Source organism: Myotis brandtii, unplaced genomic scaffold (assembly GCF_000412655.1).
Source record: "Myotis brandtii unplaced genomic scaffold, ASM41265v1 scaffold565, whole genome shotgun sequence".
Taxonomy (NCBI): domain Eukaryota; kingdom Metazoa; phylum Chordata; class Mammalia; order Chiroptera; family Vespertilionidae; genus Myotis; species Myotis brandtii.
In genome coordinates this window covers 1,996,076-2,017,182 of record NW_005370105.1, presented here as the reverse complement: position 1 = coordinate 2,017,182, position 21,107 = coordinate 1,996,076, and the positions used below count along the sequence as shown (strand labels likewise).

General features: G+C 49.1%; 1 protein-coding gene across 1 annotated transcript in view; it reads left to right on the top strand.

Annotated features, from left to right (window-relative positions):
- Positions 1-214: 214 nt before the first annotated feature.
- The window catches only part of PLPPR4 (phospholipid phosphatase related 4), a 23,679-nt gene continuing 2,786 nt past the window's right edge, over positions 215-21,107 (top strand). The window contains exons 1-6 of the mRNA XM_014549654.1: positions 215-235; positions 8,353-8,538; positions 13,160-13,289; positions 15,615-15,810; positions 17,640-17,697; positions 18,441-18,614. Coding sequence (XP_014405140.1) covers positions 230-235; positions 8,353-8,538; positions 13,160-13,289; positions 15,615-15,810; positions 17,640-17,697; positions 18,441-18,614 — 750 coding nt within the window. The 5' untranslated portion in view covers positions 215-229. The remainder of the gene's footprint in view (positions 236-8,352; positions 8,539-13,159; positions 13,290-15,614; positions 15,811-17,639; positions 17,698-18,440; positions 18,615-21,107) is intronic.

The following is a 21,107-nucleotide window of genomic DNA, read 5'->3' as shown; positions in this document are numbered from 1 at the left end:
CCATGTGCATTTGTCCTGAGCTGTGCTGAGCAGGATTACAGACAAGCAGTTAACCTGACGCGTATTCCTAAGGAGTCTCTAACTCACCAGAATGCAGTGCTTCAGGAGGGGGCGTGGGGGAGGGCCATGGAGATTGGCAGGTGCAGGCCTTTCCTGCACCCGGGGGCCTTGCTAAGCCAGAGGCGGATGAAATCTCAGGCCGGGAGAAATGCGGTGCACGGTGGAGTGAATGCAGGTGGCGAGGGGCATGGCGTTGTGATGTGTGATTGGAGCCTGCATTGCATGGCAGACGGGAGACTGTTGCTGAATGATCCATACCCCTCCTCGGCCGTTGCTCGGCCAAATATGGAGGCTCAGCACTTGCAAGGACAGATGGCAGATCCTGTGCTTGTGGCTCGGGAGGCTTATCTGTGGTGGGGCCGCCCCTGCCCGACACTGGGGGAGGGGCTGGTCAGGCTGTCTTCCTGGAAAACAGTCTATTTGCAAGTGTTGTCTCAAGGGTCACAAATGGTTTTAAGGCGAGTCCCTTGGAAGAAAGAGGAAGGTGGTTTGCAAAAAGTGTCAGAGAGATGATGGCTGCCTCCCTCACCCATCACCCCTGGGAGAAAAGAAACTGTCCTGTTGACTTCGTAACGAATGGGCCCACTCACTGCTGCCCTTCCTCTTTCCAGGAGGGGTTTTGAGGCCGTGTTTTAGGTGATTTTACCAAAAGATAATAAAGAATTTCCTAAAGAGACATGTGGGCAGCAGAAGACGCCCTGATGAACAGAGTAAAGGGCCCCGCCGGCCTGGCTCAGTGGTTGAGCGTCGACCTGTGAGCCAAGAGGCCACAGTTCAATTCCCGGTCAGGGCACAGGCCCGGGTTGCGGGCTCGATTCCCAGTGGGGGGTGTGCAGGAGGCAGCCGATCCATGATTCTCTCTCAACATGGATGTTTCTCTCTCTCCTTTCCTCGCTCTGAAATGGATGAAAACATTTTTATAAAAAGGTAAGAGAGATGGGCACCTGCTTCTGAGTTAAACCCTGCCCAGCCGTTGGCCACGTGGCTGACCGGCTGTTTGTAGGAAGGCACTTTCATTCACGTCGGGATGGACTCCCTGTGCCTGGGAGAGGCGGGTTGATTGCGGGGACCCACCCCGGACAGAGCACAGGGAGGTCAGCCGGGGCTGCTGCGCGTGGATGAGAGCCTCCGAGCCTCGGGGCTTCGAGGAAAACGCTTCCCCCCGAGGGGTGCACAGCGGGGGATGAGGGCTGAACCCCGGCGTGTTCAGAGGCACCTTGAACGGCGGGCAGGTCCCTGCGTCTAGAACGTTAACAGTGAACACGCCTCACGAGGAGTCTCGAGGCAGGAACATGGCCCTGAAGCCGCTCCTCTCCCGGGTGGGAGCCCGCATCACCGTTCGCCCTGCCCTGGTGGCTGCCCTCTGAGAACTCCCCTCAGGGCAGCAGCTCCTGGAAGCCCATTGGTGGAGCTTGAATGAGCATCCATGACACTGTGTCTTGGGGTGCAGAGAACAGCCACAAACCTGGCTTGCGGATGGTCTCCCTGAAACGTAAATGCAGGATGGACGGCCAGAGACCCTCTAGAGAGCAGGGAGACAGGCCCGCCCCTCTCTAAGGGACTGGGGGGTGGGCATTGCGGCTCCCTGGAACGACTCATATGAGTACGTCTGGCTATTCCGTCTGCTCTGTTCAGGGAAGGTCAAGGTGGGGCAGGAACTCTCACACCAAGCGCACCGGGGTCTTATCGGGGAGAACAGAGCAGCAGGGGCAGCGGTCTGCTGCCCTGTGGGTTCCCCCGCGCCCTCCACGGGGCGGAGTACCCCTCAGGATGGCTCCGCTGCTGGCTGCACACCTGGAACCAGGGGAGGCCCCCCCCGCCCCTCCCCCTGCTCCTGGGAGGGGCTGTGCATGTGCCTAAATGTGCTTCCTGCCTGCGCATCCACTCTGCTCAGACTCTGCCCCCGCTCGCCTTCTGTTCAGAGACAGGCGTCCCGTCCATCCGGTATGTGAACAAGCCGGGGTAAGTGACCCTCGAGGCCAAGGAGAGAGAGGTGCTCCGTAAGCAAAGGGGACAGCGGGTCTTTCAGGGAGACACGGTGCTTTACACGCATGACATGCATTTTGATCACTAGCCAATGTTCGCTTCACGGAGGTAGAAGGGTGACCTGTAGGCAAAGGTGTTTGCATAGGGCTGTCGATGCACATGGTTTGAAATGCCTTCTTTATTTTTTAAAAAATATATTTTATTGATTTTTTTTACAGAGAGGAAGGGAGAGGGATAGAGAGTTAGAAACATCGATGAGAGAGAAACATCGATCAGCTGCCTCCTGCACACTCCCCACTGGGGATGTGCCCGCAACCAAGGTACAGGCCCTTGACCGGAATCGAACCTGGGACCCTTCAGTCTGCAGGCCAACGCTCTATCCACTGAACCAAACCGGTTAGGGCTGAAATGCCTTCTTTTATGTGTGTGCACGCGCACATACACATACACTCACACACACGCCTCTTTCCACATACAGGCACCCAAAGACTCAGCGGGGCGGGGAGTAAGATACCATCCTTCTCCCTAGGGAGCCTAAAATAACGGTATCGGAGGCATCGCAGATTCAAATGCTTTACACACCACAGACTCGAGATTGCACGGCTAGGCTCTTTGAAAAGCATGGGTCTAGCTAACATCAGAAGATTGGTCCACCTAGAATTTCACAGTCACTTCCCTTGACATGAGGTCTCTGACGGACAGGAGAAGGAAGAGGCGACATTGGGAGGGTTAGAATATAATTCACATCATTGGTAGTAAAATAACTCTGAATTTCCCATTGCAGTTTAATGTAATGTGCTCACATACATGATCTCACTTGACCCTCAAATACAGCCCAGGAGTAGCTATTGCCTCTGCTCACCGAGACTCGGGGAGGCCCCAGGACTTGCCGGAAATCCAAGTGGTGCTCCTCGCCCGTGCTGGCCACAGAGAGGAAGGGATTGGGACTGAACTTTCTAACGATGCGCACCCCAGCCTTCTATGGCTTCTTCTAGAATAAATTAGCTGAGAAATGGCCTTCCCGTAGCTGCAGAATGGAGTGGTTTCCTCACGGTGACGTGAGTTCTGGAACATGGGGCCACGGGCAGAAATGCTCATTGGGACCCAATTAATGTTGAGGTGTTTCTCCTGCCAGTAATTAGACACTCATCTCTGCTAATTGCCTCCCTCCTTGCTGCACATGCTTCTGAGACTGACATTAGACTGTTTAGGTATAAATCACAAAGGAAGTGAAAGTGCAGGGAATCGAAACCAACGCATTTTGAAGAAAAGATAAGCCAGGGTGTCGTTTGGGTGTGGGAACCAGGAAATACAGGGTGTCCCCCAAAATGTATCCCCACTTTGCAGGATTATAAAGTCGGTGTTTATTAACATACAGCTTGTTTTCAAAGTGTAAAAGCATCTACAGAAATGAACCTTTTTTGTGTGTGAAAACCTGTTTTCAGAGGATGACTGTCTGGTCCAGGCTCCGCGGATAACGGGAGCAATGAAATCTTAAACATCAAGAATCATTTTGTTGGGTATCCGTGCGCCCTCCATTCCTCAACTGCTGCCGGTTTTGCACCTTGAACTTTATCTTTTATGTATCCCCACAAAAAGAAAAAAGTCACTTGCACTTTAGGATAAGTTTTCCTTGTTCAAGGCTTAGACTGGCTTCGCCCAATATTTCAAATAAGTTAAACCTGAAATGGAGTGAAAATTAAGTGAGTTATCAGTTGTTAAATTGTGTCTACATTTTTGGGGGGGCACACCCTATGTCTCTCTCTCTCTCTCTCTCTCTCTCTCTCTCTCTCTCATTAGTAAAAACATATCCTCAGGTAAGGATTAAAGAAATAATAATAAAATAAAATGCACCATACCTTCACCCTAAATTATAAAATAATAATAATAAAATTGGTGTAAAAAATCAGTATTCTCTAGCAAATGTAATCTTTTGGAACACATTTCCTTTATTTGCCCTGTTCTCTAAGACTGTTATAATGTTCTCTGTACAAATTGCTCTATTATTATTACTCACAAGTCCTCAGCAGATGGTAATTATAAGAGTCAGTCTTTTCTTTCTGAAACTGTTTTCCAATCTCCAGGTAATTTTCCTCCTCTGTATTAGTGCATAAAAACAGTGTGGCTCATCCTTTTACTCTTGACTACAACACAACTAGAGAATAAAATTCCTAATGCATGATTACATAAACCTCTTTAAATATCTTTTTAAATCTCACTTTCAGTGCAATCGGAAGATGCCAGTGTGATTGTATTACGTGCATGTCTATGCCAAATTTTGCACATACCATCTGTGAAATTTCGAAAGTTCTGCTGTTGAGCATTTCAAAGATGAAAGATGTCTCTGAAGATATATGTGTCAGAAGTAAACATTGTCATTTAATGCATTACACTGTCCAGTATAAGACACGGTACAGGAAAGCAATGGATCAAATTGTTTTTCCCCAAGTGGTATAAATATTTTGTTCGAACCACTCTTAGAAACAAATTGATATAAAAGACAGAGTAAAAGAGACTTTTTTAAACAAGTCAGAGAAACAGACATCAAAAAGGAAGAAAAATGTGATTCCTAGTTTGAAAACAAATAGAAGGATTAACGCATGGGTGGGAAAACGGCGTGTCTGGGAAACTGGCAGTTTCAAGCGGAGGCATGTCTGGAGGAAATCATGTCGCTCGGATGTTGATTTCTTGTATGTATATATGCATGTGTGTTTGAGGTCTCTCTGATGTGTAGTAATAGTGGAAATACAGGAATGATACGACTAGGCCTGAGCCTTCAGGAGGTTTTTAGTTGGGAAGCGGAGCAAAGACTGCAACTGATCTGTCCCAGGTATGGCTGGTAAAGACCAGCGTCTAATAATTCCCTTAAAGGCAGTGGTCGGCAGACTGCGGCTCTCGAGTCACATGCGGCTCTTTGGCCCCTTGAGTGTGCCCACGAAGTTTCAATTGCACTGTACGTACGCGCCCGCACGTGGTATTTTGTGGAAGAGCCACGCTCAAGGGGCCGCAGTTTGCTGACCACTGCCTTAAAGGGAGCGCTGGGAACTCATGAGTGAGGAAATCCTCTCAAAGGGAACCGCCCCAGGGCAGGCATTATGAGAAAGGAGACGAAGATATTATTGATCGTTTTAACAGCAACGACAATAATGAGACTCACGTGTATACACTGGTCTTCCTCCCGCTGTTGTGGGTCTGACTTGTACCACTTCACCCCTTTGGGCTGCCTGTGATGCTGGGCGCTAGCCTGTCCCCGAGCCACAGGTCAGAAAACTGAGATGAAGGAAACCTTCCCTGGCTCACCTGGTGGTGAGTGGAGACACTACTATCACAGCCTCCCAGGCGCCACCCCAGGACCAGAGCCCTATGGTCACCTCATCACACGAGAACCTCTTGGGAATAGAAGGCATCATGCTGTCTCGTCAACGTAGTTATTTTTAAACCACAAACCAGAAATCATGGTGGTCAATAACGTCTTTATTTAAAAACCTGCTCTGTTTCATTAAATAAATATTATATTGTCCACAAGTAACTAAGTCTTAAACTAAAGAGTTTTTTGTTTTTGTTTTGTAGTGTTTTTTTGTTAATCCTCACTCGAGGATATTTTTCCATTGATTTTTAGAGAGAGTGGAAGAGAGAGGGAAAGAGAGAAACATCCATGTGAGAGAGAAACATCGATTGGTTGCCTCCTGCACGAGCCCTGACCAGGGCCCGGGCCAGGAAGGAGCCTGCGACTGAGGTACGTGCCCTTGACCAGAATAGAACTCGGGACCCTTTGGTCCGCAGGCCGATGCTCTATCCACTGAGCCACACCGGCAAGGACTAAACTAAACAGATTTTTGGCAGCAACACGCCTGCATTTTCAGGCGCTGAGAGGCCCAGCACCGGACAGCGTCTTCAGGGCATTTTCTCTTTGGCTCGGAGCGGTCTCTCCCTGAGCTTGTGACCCTGATGGCCACGCCCCCGGCTTGTTTGCCACATGATAGTTGGCACCACGGAGCACTGAGCGTAGGTGGGTTGGTTGAATGAATAATTGAATCCATAGCACACAGTCTAGAAAATAACTCATGTCTAGTTTAGGTTTACCAGATAAGCTGCAGAACATCCAGTGACATTAACATTTCTGATGAACAATAAATAATGTTTACTGTACATAGTCCCAAATGTCACACGGGACATACAGTAAAAGTCATTCTCTGCTCATCTTAAAGCCTAATCTCGCCCAATGACCCGGATTTGCATTGGCTCAATCTGGTGACTCTGGTCTAGTTCTTGTTATAAATTAAGATTTACTCATTTACGCAGTCACTTGTCAACAAGTGTTTGTGGCTTCATTACGTTATTAATGATGCACTGCATGCCGGCCATGTGCCGGGGGGAACTGCGCCCTGGGGACTCGGCAGTTAACACTGGCCGACGCTCGCTCCATGGAGCATGGGTTTCCGGGGCAGAGGGAGAGCAGTGAAAAATAAGTATGTGAAGTGTTACACGGACAAGGTCATTTCAGTCCATGGTCAGGGCCCGGAAGAAAAGCGAGCAAGATGGAAAGGGTGGAGAGGGAAGGTGGGCCAAGGCTACTTGGCGAGAGGAAGCCAGCCAGACAGAGAGCCGGGAAAGAGCACCAAGGAGAGAAGGAACAGCCAATACCAAGGGCCCGGGGTAGAAGGGGAACGAGTATCACAGGAAAAGGGCAGAGGCCATGGGACTCCATCACATGAAAAGCTCCGCACGGCAACGGAGCCATCAGCAAGCATGAAAGGCTACCTGCCCACCGGGAGGCCATAGTCGCAAAGCTGATAAAGGGTTCATATCCAAAAGATAAATGAGCTCATATAACTCAATACCTTCAAAAAATCCGAAAATGGCTGGAGGATCTAAGTAGACATTTTTTTCCAAAGAAGACATACAAATACCCAACACAGACATAGGAAGGTGCTCAACATCACTATCAGCAGGGAAATGTAATCAAAACCACAGTGAGACACCACCTCACACCGTAAGAGTTACTATGATCGAAAAGGGAGGAGAGAGGTGTTGGTGAGGATATGGAGGACAGGCAACCCTTGTGTGCGATTGGTGGGACTGTAAATTGGTGCGGCCACTGTGGAAAGCGTATGGAAGGTTCTCAAAAAATTAAAAATAGAATTACCATATGATCCCACTTCTAGGTATATATCCAATGGCAACTAAAATGCCAACCGGAAAAGATATGTACCCCACCATCTTCATTGCAGCATCATTTACAATAGCCAAGACATGGAAACAACCCCAGTGTCCACTGATAAAATAATAAAGAAAATGTGGTACATACATACAATATATTACTAACCCATGAAAAAGAAGGAAATCTTGCCATTTGCAACATTATGGACCTAGAGGGCGTTGTGCTCAGGCAGACTGAGAAAGACAATTACTGTGTGTGGAATCAGTATTACTTACATGTGGAATCTCAAACAACAGCAAACCAAACCCACAGATACAGAGAACAGATGGGTGGTTGCCAGTGGAGAGAGGTGGGGTGGGCAAAATGGGAGAAGTGGGTCCTGAGTTACAGATGTCCAGCTCTAAGATAAATAAGTCCTGAGGATATAATGAACAGCATGAAGACTATAACTAATCAGACTGTATTATAGATTTAAGAGACTAGATCTGGAAAGTTCTCACTACAAGGACAAAATGCTTTGTAACTTTGTGTCGTGATGGATGTTGGCTGAGTGCTGTGGTGATCCTTTTGCAATATATACAAATACCAAATCATTATGTTGTACACCTGAAACTAATATAATGTTGCACGTCAAGTAGATCTCAAATATTTTTTAAAAAATAGCAAAGACCAGTTGGGCTGTCATGGGCCGGGGCTGGGGAGTGGTATAAGCATGTACCAGAAGATGTGAGAAGCAAGCCAGAGCCAGTCCTGCAGAAACTCGCATCCCCCGGGGTGACATCTGGACCAGAATGGGAACCACTGGAGGGGTTGACATAGAAGCGATTTGTCCTCAGATATTTGTCCTCAGCCCTTGGGGTGATGGGTAGGAAATGGCTGGGTCGGGTGGGGTGGGTAGGAGTGAAAGTGGAAGGCCAGTTAGGAGGTGACCCGGGAGCACAGGTGAGTGACCGCATGGGCTCCTAGCAACCGGCTGACCCCGGTGGATGACCGGGAGGTGGGCTCTGAAGGCAGAGGCAATAGTGCTCATGAATGACGTGAGCTCTGAAGCTGTTTGGGCACACACTCATTTCCTACTTCAAGGCGTCGGGTTCTGTGTGTGACCTGCGGGCGAGCATAAAGCGACCCATGTCCTTCCTCCTCAGCTGCCGATCCTGGCCTCGTCGGTGGTTAGCCTGTACTTCCTGGAGCTCACGGATGTCTTCAAGCCCGTGCACTCGGGGTTCAGCTGCTATGACCGCAGCCTCAGCATGCCGTACATCGAGCCCACCCAGGAGGCCATCCCGCTGCTCATGCTGCTGAGCCTGGCCTTCGCGGGGCCTGCCATTACGGTGAGCACTGCCCCCAAACTGGGCCGTCGGCCCCAGAAAACTAAGGCGGCCCACACGGTGCAGCCAATGGGTTCAAAGCAAGTGAAAGGTGAAGTCTAGCTCCAGGCCCGGAAAGACCGTGTCTCTGAGAGGCCTTGACCACATCACGGGGGAATACATCACAGTTTAAAATCACTGGCATGAATAACTAAAGGAGATGTGATTGCAAACATGAAGGTTGGCTAGCGGTTTCTAAATCATTTGCGGGGGGGTGGGAGGTTTGTAACTGTTGAGTGGCTGGTCCACACACTCATTAATGCATTATCCGCGTGCGTATGGGGTATCTGAAGTGTGGCAGCTGCAGGGAAAACAGGTGACTATGTAGCCAACAGATTAGACTCTCTTCTCAAAGGTGCATGTTGATATCTCTTAGCATTTTCTTTCTTACTTGACTGGCACTTTTCACTGATTCCGAGCACTGTGGGTCACCAACTATAGAGAGGGCATAAATCACGTGACACACGCACACACACACACACACACACAGAGAGAAAACACTTCAGATGCAGAACAGGCACTTGCATTTAAAAATATGTAACATAAAGAAATGCCCTCCCCTGCTGAAACTGAAATAAAAACATAGTTCTTTTTAGGTTGTCAACAGACACATTGTGAATAACACTCTTTTTTTTAATCCTCACCTGAGTATATGTTTATTGATTTGAGAGAGAGAGGAAGGGGGGGCGAGAGAGAGAGAGGCGTTGATGTGAGAAAGAAACATCCATCTCCTGTACGCACCCTGACCGGGGATCGAACCTGCAACCTTTTGGAACGATGCTCCAACCAACTGAGCCACCCAGCCAGGGCAATAGCATGCTTTTTGAGAAACTCATTCATAAATAAGACTGGCCAACCCTTCCCCCCATCTCCTGTGCCCCCCGAATCCTACCTAAAGGACAGCGAACATGTTTCAAGGTGAATCGTATTTATTTCTGACAGGAGGGACTCGGACTTTGCGTTCCTCGGGCTCACGAACATCGGGGGCGGGGGGGGGGCTGCTGAACAAAACGCTGCCTGGGAACGGGGTTTGTTCCCCTTTCCTAACAAGCTGGCCGGTGCCGGCTCGGCACGTCAGCAGTTTGGGGAGAGTCTTAGCATTGACCTTCTAAAGTCTATGCTTGCATTGGCTGTGAGTTTGTTTTCTAAAAATTCCCCCTACATTAATAATCATAACATGCTATTTGCACTGCACATAAATCACACCAAATGCTCTCTCCAGATGAAATTAGAACCTAATTTTCCAAAGAACTTCATCACGCTTAGAAGACCTCAAAACACTTTGAAAATCAATGAGTTGCTTGAGCGCAGTGACTCCCGCGTGCTGGGAACTATTAATGATGCATTTGCAGGAAGCTGAGACCCGGACGAAGAGAACACATTTAAAGTGCGATGTTGCTCAGAAGAACATTGTTTTCCTGTCACTTCTTTAAGGACTTGTGAAAAATCCATACCGCCCACTCCTTTTATAAGAGCAAAATGAATATGTGCTTTAACGCTATTACACTAGAAAGCATTTCTCCTCGTTGGGGGGCAATGGACAAATTTATCGATTGGTTTGTTTGAAACAAAATACTGTACACATGGCCACGAGTCTGCTCAAAAGGCTGTGTTGATATTACCCAGCTGAGTAATTTGCTTTTCTATATCCCTGTCCTTCTCCCCGGGTACATTTATTAAGCAGCTAGGAAAGCAAGGCTAGTTGTATCGCAACCCCCCACCCAGCACCATGACTCTCACATCCATCCCTTTGCTGACAGATGTGCTGGGGACGGGGACCTGGGCCTCATCTCTGTGTTTCTGCTTCTCTGATTCCCTCATTTCCCATAAGAAATTCTTAACATGCAATGGAAAGAGGCTTCCTGGGGGATTCTGGGCAAAGTTTTCTTTCTTGAGCCCTGAGAAATGGACATGGAAACAGGCAGGTGCTTCTGGAAATACATCAGCAAGCACTTCCCCTCCCTGAGGAGAATTCCATCTTTAACCAAATTCGGTCATTTTGAAAATCCATGCAATGGCATAAGACCAAGGTTGAATGGAAGTGTGAGGAAAACATTGATGTTCTCCTTGGAGAGAGGGACAGTTGGGTGATGTCAAAATGCGGACAAAAGCCCTAGCCGGTTTGGCTCAGTGGATAGAGCGTCAGCCTGTGGACTGAAGGGTCCCAGGATTGATTCCAGTCAAGGGCATATACCTTGGTTGTAGGCTCAATCCCTGGTTAGGGTGTTTGCTGGAGGCAACCATTCGATGTGTCTCTCTCACATCGATGTTATTCTGTCTGTCTCTCCCCGTCCCTTCCACTCTCTCTAAAAAAATAAAATAAAATAATGTTTTAAAGGTTAAAAACAACAACACACCGCTCTCTCTATAATCAAGCCAGATAGCCGGAGAGCACAGTGTTGACATATGTGTTTCAGCATATTAAGCAGCTCTAATAGAAAACTCCGGAAACTTCAAGGTCGTTTGAGATCATGGCTGTTGTGTTGCACGGTAAGACACCATTTCCGAATGGCGCCGTACCAACAAATTCTTATGTAACCTCGCATTCACTAATAAGAAGTGCATCATCATTACAGATGTAATTAAAAAGAAGGAAACAAAATTATCCACAGAATTGTTATTGAAGAAGTGAAAACGAACTCAATCTCTTTTAGCCCTATGACAATGCATTTCGGGAATGAGTGGGTAATTTTCTTGCGATGATCAATTTGAGACAACCATTATGCGATTCCATGCGCGTGGTGCACCAGGCAGAATACAGAACCTTTTGTGTTGCCATGCCTACCTTAAAGAGATAATGTAGGATGATATTTTTCAAGACGTATAATTAACTCAACGTTCAATGATTTGGAAAAAAATCCTTTTGATTATTTCTCTATGATTGATCTTAAAAGCCTAGCATGTATGCCGCATGATTTTTCACACATACGTGGTTATTGGTAGAGTTTCATTAAGAAAATTGATTTTTATACAAATGCAGATTCCATAGTACCTATAGAATTAAACAGAGCAGAAGGCCATGGGGTCCCTATCATGAGTTTTTAAAAGCCTATCATTTTAAATAGTTCATAAAATATTATGCTCAGAACTGGAACTGGGACGTTTCCCTGGAAAAATCTATTTCAGCCCTAATCATGGTCGTAATCCTTAAAGTGACACGACCACTTATACTGAAGGGACTGCTGGGATCTCATGTAACCCTGCTTTTCTCAGTTCTGCATGCTTACACAAGTCAATTCTAATTTCACAATAATCTCTTAGGCACGGTAACCCCAAATATTTTAGATTTCTTTTGCATAAATAAAACTCATGATTTCAGATCTTGCTTCCCTTATACAGAGTGACCAACAGCCCAGACGCCCAGGGTAATTAGCCAACGAGAATCCCACAGTGAGGGGACAGGTGCAGGCCCCACAGTGCCAGGGACTGAGTCGGACAGTGAGGGTAACAGGTAAAGAGAAACGGGTCTCTCTCAGAGGGTCGGCGCTAGGGAGAGATCATCAAGGGCATGACTGACGTGCACTTTAACCGGCTATGCTAGAGGGCAGGGCGGGTGCTGAGGAGCCACATACAAGGGGACATCCTTCGATTGGGGTCTAACTATAGTCACTCCCCTCACTGACAGCCAGTGTCGTAGAATCCTACGGCAAGTGCAGGCCCCTATCAGACAGCCTTTCTGCTGGGCAGTGTGCTCGTCTGTCCATTGGCAACACGTTTCTAACTGGCTTATACCCGGGACACTCTGCCCAGTAGGAATGGAGAACATCTCAGAAATGACTTCAGCCACATCAGCCACATCAGCCACATCAGCCACAATTCCATTTCAACTGTCCTGGAGGCTTCCCCAGACATTAGCTTCCCTAGAGCCTCCGGGAGCCTGCATCCTCCGATAAGACAGCCCTAGCCACCTGTGGCTATTTCCCTTTAAATCCAGATTGCCTTACATTTTAAATAATTAAATACAATGAAATGAAATAAAAACTGGGCTCCTCAACTGCGGCAGCTGAATGTCAAGTGCTCAGTGGGCACGGGTGGGTAGCGGCTCCCGCAGCAGGCAGGGCGGAGGGCACGTCCATGTCCCAGAAACTCCCACCGGACACTCTGCGTTGGCAGCACCCACCTCCCCTCGCGCATGCTCTCTGTGGGTAGACCCTTCTGCGCAATCCCCGCTGCTTCATTGCCACAATCTGCTGGTAAGTGCTCCTGACCACACCCCGGTACTATTCCATGCTCCTCGGGCATCTTGTTTTCCTGGGTTTAGGAATGAAGTGCCAAGATTTCAAGAATGAGGGCAGAATCCGTCCCCGGGGGGTTAATGGGTTAGGAGCCACTGGGTGCTGGTGAGCAAAGGGCCAGATCTGGTGCTGCCACATGGAAACTCCAGATGCCATCACACCCTTGACCAGCGGCAGGAGCTCAGAAGGTCCAACCGATGCCCTTTCGGGGGCCGGGCTGCGAGGGAGAAACCGGTCACACCGCTGCTAAGACAACGCTTCTCTGCCTTGTTGCGTTGACCGTGTGTTAAGCGGTGACTCATCACTCACCTGAGCCCATGAGCCCACGCGGGCCCCTCTTGTCTTTGCAGATCATGGTGGGGGAAGGCATTCTCTACTGCTGCCTGTCCAAGCGGAGGAACGGCGTGGGCCTGGAGCCCAACATCAACGCCGGGGGCTGCAACTTCAACTCCTTCCTCAGAAGGGCCGTCCGATTCGTCGGTGAGTGTGGGAGCCGCAAAGAAAGGAAACAGTTGTTTCAAACAGAAATGTTCTGTTTAATCACAGAGATTAGGTCTCTAAGGCTGTAATTTAACGTGCGCATTTCAGCATGTTTTTGTCTGAGTTCTGGCGGAAGCATGCATTTACTTTGAAATGGTTCCATTGGATCTGTGTTCACTTTTTAAAATATACTTTTATTGATTTCAGAGAGGAAGGGAGAGGGAGAGAGAGAGAGAACCATCAATGACGAGAGAGAGTCATTGCTCAGCTGCCTCCTGCACGCCCCACACTGGGGATCAAGCCTGCAACCCGGGCCTGTGCCCTGACCGGGAATCGAACCGTGACCTCCTGGTTCATAGATAGATGCTCACCCACTGAGCCATGCTGGCTGGGCTGTGTTCCTTTTTAAAGTGAGAGTACGTGTCAGCAGGCCAGTGGGAATGAATGGCTCCTCAGCAATGACTTTGGTCACATCAGTGATTCCAGGTGGATTGTCCTGCAGTGTCTTTGTCCAGAAACTACTGCACGTAAGATGTCACCCTGCAGCCCCGCACCGTGGCTGTTCCTCCTTGGTTACCCTCTCGAAGTCTCCCTCCTCTGTTCTATGAGACCCGCAGAAAACCCACAGGCCTGGCGAGCAAGCCTCTGAATCAATCCAGCATCTAAACCTCCGTCTCTTCTGGTTGGCATGGAAACGTCTTAATGTTCTTTGAGTCACAGGTCTTTTTTTATTTGTAAGTGGGTTGAGAAGTGAAGCCACAGCTCCTCACGCCAACAGGAATGCTGTACATTCATTCCCAATAAGTCAGTGGAAAGGTCGTGTACCTGCAACCTGTCATCTCAGAGGAACGGGCCCATCAGCACCTCGTAGGTCATTAAACACAACTGTCCCGCACCGAGGGGGAGTCTGGTCTGGATCATGGCCGGGACCCTGCCCACTAAGCAAGGCCCAGGGAGACGGGGAGACAAGGCCAGGCCCCGTGGCAGCGTCAGGAACTGAGGCAAGGAAGTGAGACGCCGGGCGCAGAGCTGACCTGAGAAACGCTCCCTAATGCAGCACATGCCCGGGGAAGAGGCACGTGACCCCTGGGAAGCCTTCTGACTGAGGATGGCCCAGTTCTCCCTAGAGAGCCGCGTCCCCGTCAGCAAGCCCAGCCCCGTGGGTCTGGAGATTCTCACTCTCCAAAGGGAAAAGGGGGTGGTTCTCCCCTTCCCATACTCCCTCCAAGACCCCGCCTGCTGCCAGGAGCTGGACTGTGGGAGCAAAGGTCCTGTGTCCAGAATCCCAGGTGAGCGAGTGGAGGGGGACGGCTAGAGGGGTTGTTCGATGACAAAAAGCAGAGACGGGAGTGTCAGACAGGGCGGCGTGCAGGCGGCTCCTGGTCTGGGGGAGGCACTGAGGAACCACCGCGTGCCTCTCCCATCGGGGGTGGGGGTCCAGCCTGGCAGGTGAGAGTGAGTGGAGGGTCCAGACGTGCAGAGGAGGCAGCGAGCTCAGATCAGGCCCTGTGAGCAGAGTCAGACCCCCGAGGGGAAGGCCAGGAAGGCCCTGAGCAGGAGGGGTGGTCAGTGTGCGCGTGGGCAGTGGGGTTGGGAGTCTGTGTCTGAGACCGGCTCTAGGCGACGAAGAAACAGAGACTCTGGACCAGGAGATATAAGCACGTCATCCCTGAATTCCAAGCAGAAAGACTCCCACGCCCTGTGCCCAGGACATAACCCCGTCTCCACGCAGGGCCCACCTGCCCCTCTCTGCCTGGGTGAGCATCCCAGTGCTCTGCCCGGGTGAGCATCCCAGTGCTCTCCACCCGGGTGAGCATCCCGGTGCTCTGCCTGGGTGAGCATCCCAGTGCACCTGCAGCCCTCAGGGAGTCAGGGCAGGTTCTGGAGGGTTTGGCGGCTGTGGCTAGAGTTAGGGGCTGCGGGGGGTCGGAGGGGAAGAGGGAGACGGAGCCCTGGCAGCTCAGCATGGTAAGCAACTTCAAATTGTTTTTAATTCTCCTTCATTCCTGGTATTTAACCCAACCCGTCACCTTAACATGTTCCAGGGGTCCTATGGTGACAGGGGTCCTATGGTGACAGGGGTTCTATGGTGAATACAACTGGGAATTGGCCTTATTTAACCAAACTGACATCAGTACCTCAAATGACTACTTTGAAGATACTCATTGCCATTCTATTGACCTTCAGCATCTGTTTAGAAGTTAGGGATGTTCTATATTATCTCCTCGAAATAGAGAAAACGATCACCACATATTTGAAGGTCGATGGTGACCAGCATCCGTGCCAGGCGCTAACCTGGTGACAGCTCTGCCCTTTGGCGCACAGGTGTTCACGTGTTCGGCCTGTGCTCCACGGCCCTCATCACGGACATCATCCAGCTGTCCACGGGGTACCAGGCGCCCTACTTCCTGACGGTGTGCAAGCCCAACTACACCTCCCTGAACGTCTCCTGCAAAGAAAACTCCTACATCGTGGAAGACATCTGCTCGGGCTCGGACCTCACCGTCATCAACAGCGGCAGGTAGGAGCGGCAGGCGAGCCCGGGCCAGCTCGGGGTTCGCAGGCTCCTTAGCAGCTGGGGGCCCCCGAGGCCGGCGGTTTGTGGCCGCCATGATGTTGACGTTCTTTTGCTTTTCCATTCAGTGAGCTCTGTAGTAGACACCCTAGAAGCCCAGCGGCGGCTCCTTCCCTGTCTTCCTCTCTGTGTCCACATGTCAGGCTCACACTCTGCCACTATCTTCCCATCGCCAACCTTACTCGGGTTCTGTGATCGCCCTCTGCTCATGACGCTTTAGGTGATCGTGATTGGTTTATTATAGGCTATTGACAGTTTGCCGTGCTTACAGTCGGTATGTATCCGTCCTGATGTAAGAGGAAGACTAAATGTCCATGATATTTGCTCATCCATTATGTGTTTTATGAAACAACCATGGGAATTGGCCTTTCGGTAGAGTTTTAAAAGGGGTAACATCTGGGATTGCATGAATAAACCCAGAAGATCTGTACAACTTCTGACCTTGCACTTCAAAAAAACAGGAGACAGAAAAACTCAAGAACCTACCAATGCATGAACGTTTTTTCAATCAATAAAGTAAAAAAAGAAACTTGCACGGCAAGAGGTATTTTGGAAGTTCAAGAGAAATAAGTCTCAGAGGGATGAGGGGCAGTAAGTGACTGTGATGTGAGTTGTATTTGTCATTGAAGGACTTCCCAAAGATCGGTTTCAGGGTCAAAACCAGTTGAAAAGCACATTCGCAGAAAGTCGGAGCCTGATGTGTGGAGTGAGCTCATTCGGGTCCTCGGGTCCATTCAACAATTCTGAGCCCACATTTGTGACCTGTGGCCTCTGTCCTTCCTCAGTCCTCTCACGTCATCTTGTCCGTATTGAATGGTAACCCTTTCCATTGGGAACGAAACAACTAGGACAGTGATGGCAAACCCTTTGAGCTCGGCGTGTCAGCGTTTTGAAAAACCCTAACTCTGGTGCCGTGTCACATATAGAAATTTCTTGCTATTTGCAACCATAATAAAACAAAGACTTATATTTTTGATATTTATTTTATATATTTAAATGCCATTTAACAAAGAAAAATCAACCAAAAAAATGAGTTTGCATGTCACCTCTGACACGCGTGTCATAGGTTCGCCATCACTGAACTAGGAGGACACGATTATAACAGAATTTTTTTTCCATGAAAAGAAATCTCTGTTCTTCTTTTGTTTCTTTTCCAATGTCTCTCCCCTTATCCTGTGAGCCTCCAGCTCCCTGCTTCTTCAATTATTTAACTAAACAAGAAGCTCTGTGGCTCCTGAGATAACACTCCTTTCAAAGGGGAACACACAGAGGAACGTTTTGTGAAGACGAGATCTTTCTTATGCTTTATGGGCTGTAAAAACACACACACGTAGACCCATGGCTATGAGAACATAATTTTGCCTTAAAATTTTATGTACATGAAACCATATATTTAGGAGCATAGAAAAAATGAAAAGCTTTAAAATCCTAGGTTTTATGAACTTTCACTTTAAACTGACATGATCCTAACACCAAACAATTACAATGTCTTCCAATCCGCTTCTCCTTCCCACCGTCATTGCAGTCCTGTGGGGAAGTGGCCGGGCAGGGCCAGCACCCGCTATGGAAGGTGCCTCACGCGGCCTTAATGCCAGTGGTGGTGAGCGGTGCCTCTCCTGCCACTCAAATGTTTCCCCAGAAAACAAAACAAATGACAGGCACTGCTGTTGCCTGGCGGCGTTTGAGCTGAACGTGTGAGCCACGCGGTATTCTGGGGCTGGTCGTGGGCGTGTGTCTGAAACAGGAGGCGTAATCTGACTGTCTTCCTTCTGCAGAAAATCATTCCCTTCCCAGCATGCGACCCTCGCTGCCTTTGCCGCTGTGTACGTGTCGGTGAGTAACGGGGTCCTTCTCGTCGGTCTGTGTCCCAGAGGAAGTCAGGAATGAGCCTTTCTCCTCCCAAGTCCATCAGGCCGCCGTGTAACAACATAACAGTCGGCTCCGGCGCAGGGGTCCTTCTGCACACGGCACCCAGAGCAGAAACGGTGCTGCCAGGGACAGGGCTAGAGGAAAGGATGGTTCTGCGCAGCCGTGTTAGGCCTGGAGCCTGGCATCCCTGTAGTGGAATAGTGGGCTTCATAAGAGGGGACTGTGAACTGCGTGGAGGTTGTAATTCTAAAACTGAAAGCATCGTCTTACGTCCACACACGCACACAAGCACAAGCTTGAGCAGCTTTGCTCCTGTAACTGTGAGTTCTAAGTCAGTGTCGATAGGATAAATGCTGTACCATGAACTGTCATCATAGCCGATTAATACAATAGTTCATTAGCTCCTACGGGAGACAGATGAACAGGGATTATGACAAATACCTGGAGGCTAAACGCGCGTGTGGCTAACTGTACCGCGTCCATCTTTTTCAGATTCCGTGTAACTCAATGAGGTTAATTTCTTGATGAGTTCTGTCTTGCGTGTCCTTCCTCTCCGGGAGAGAGCGTAGAGGGAGCAGGGGGAGCGGGACAGTAGCACTGGTGTCGAGCGCATTGGTTAGACTTTGGAGTCCAGCTTTTTATTTGATGATGATGTCATAGTAAAATGACCTTCCTCCCCGACTTAACCTCTTTCTCTCATGTGTAAGATGTACTTCAACTCCACGTTAACGGACTCCTCGAAGCTCCTGAAGCCCCTCTTGGTCTTCACGTTCATCATCTGCGGCATCATCTGCGGGCTGACGCGCATAACGCAGTACAAGAACCACCCGGTGGACGTCTACTGCGGCTTCCTAATCGGAGGAGGAATCGCTCTGTACTTGGTAAATGGTTGCTATCATTATGGGACAAGCCATGGTTTAACATGGAATCCCGCATAGACTAGGTGGCACTGTAAGGATTTACTTAAAGTATAGTTTCTATTCATGACAAACAACCCGGCTGCATCTCCATTCTGACCCAAAGCACAGAGCCCACTTCCAGTCTAATAAGCTATTAAACTCTCACCATGGGCCAGACACTGCGATCTTCGAAGGAATATTGTATTTTATCCTGACACACACACACACACACACGCACACACACACACACACACACACACACACAGGAGCCAGGGATGAGTATACTTTTACAGATGGGGAGAGTGAATATTAGAGAAAGCGAAGGGTTAGTGGAAGACCATATAAGTTGCCCAGCAACACAAATGTGGCACCTGGATCCAACTGATCCAACTAATATGGAATTATTTAACAGAAATCTGTTTTCAAGCCTGATCTTTCCTCAAGGGACGTGTCCTCAGAATAAGGAAACTGCAATTGTCCATTTCATTCATTCATTCATTCCACATTTATGCAATATTCTATCTGTGCCAGGCACTATACTGAGTACCCAAAGAATGACAAATAAGATACATCCCTCAAGGCGTTTACAGTGTGAAGACTAATAAGAATACTGTAGGCAGAGGTGACGTGCAGTCTAGTGGAGGATGTTCCTACATTTCAATGCAGTTATTAATGGAACATGAAGTAGGGACCGCTTCCCCCGGGCACTCTGGCAGCGAGAGTGCAGACAGATACTCTTCAGGTTTGAACAGGAACCGAAGTAGTTGGAGAGACAGAGCCTGTCCCTCCCCCCTTCCTATTGCTCTCTGTGCCCTGAAATTGGAGACTTCTCGGGGCTAGGCCAATGCCACTGTAAATTGTTAGGTGGCTCCATAGCTTATTAAGTCCGTGGGATTCTTTCGTTAGGCTGGAAAAGGACACAGTGGCTACCACCTATGAAATTAGCACACACGTGGGAGTCTGCCCTTGCTCTCATCTCTAAACGAAGCGCCTCAAAACCGAATAACCCCGCAGGGATCGGATCCTCTGTGTGTACAGGGGTAAACATCTGACTCACAATTTCAGCCTTTTCCAATGTTTTATCCCCCAAATCAAAAACAAGAAATGGAGAGCCCACGAGTGCAGACAAAAGATTAAACAAAATTTGGCTCCGATTTCGTGTAATAGCACTAAATCCACCAACTCCGATCTCCCCACTGAAGACCAAGTTTAAGTCCGGAAAGGTCGTGGGCGCCCCAATCAGGGACAGTTTCTGCCCGGTCTTCCCAGAACCTTCCGTGCCACGCTGCCCACACGGGCTGTGCTCCCGGCAACTGTGACAACACACACGCCTGACCTCGTTGTAAAACCTGGTGTCATGAATGAGGTGTTGTTCTCGATTCTCCAAAATTCTTCTGCTTTCCGTCAGACGGAGTGATAGGAAATGAGAGGTAACATGAACCATTTAAGCCCCCGGAGGTGCCACTCACCAAGAGATCCTGAAACCCAGAAAAAAATGGACCGCTGGGGAAAGCAGAAGAATGTTCATCCATCTGTCGTTGTCCGACTTTTCTTTTCAAAACATACAGAAGATTAAACTTACAAAAACATCTCGGGAGGTGGAGAAGGGAGAGAAAACCCAACTGATAAAAAATATAATGGGGATGGGGGTAGGGGGCCTGGGAGGAAAAGGTGAAGGGATGAGCAACAATAAGTAAATAAATAAAAATAAAAACCTCACAGGCAGACAGCATGGTGACTGCCAGGGGGAAGGGGTGGGGCAGGTGGGAGAGTGTAAAGGGGAAATAAATGGAGATGGGGGGAGACTTGACTTGGGGTGGTGAACTCACACTACAATATACAGGTGATGTGTTATAGGATCGTACACCTGAAACCTGTATAATTTTATTAACCAATGTCACCCCAATCAATTCAGTTTTGAAAAATGGGCTCCAGCCCTAGCCAGTTTGGCTCGGTGGATAGAACATCGGCCCAGCGACTGGAGGGTCCTGGACTCGATTCCGGCCAAGGGCACGCACCTCGGTTGCAGGCTGGATCCCAGCCCTGTTTGGGGCGTGTTGGGGAGGCAACCAATCCATGTGTCTCTCTCACATCCATGTTTCTCTGTGTCTCTCCCTTCCACTCTCTCTAAAAACCAATGGAAAAATATCCTCGGGTGAGGATTAACCCCCTGCCCCCAAAAAATTAAAAAATCAAGGGATCCATATTTCTGAACAGTCTGTGGCTTGTGCTATAACTTGCACACTATTCCCCCAGTAACTGGTTTTTCTCGTTTCGAGATGTGTGTTAGTCCGCGGTGGATAGAGTGCGCACCTTGCTGATGTGGTCAGAGGTCCCCTGGGAGGAGCTCCCAGTGACCTCCGGTCCATGCCACACTCACCCCCCTCCCCGCATTCACACCCCTCCCCACACTCACACCCCTCCCCACACTCACACCCCTCCCCACACTCACACCCCTCCCCCCGCACACACCCC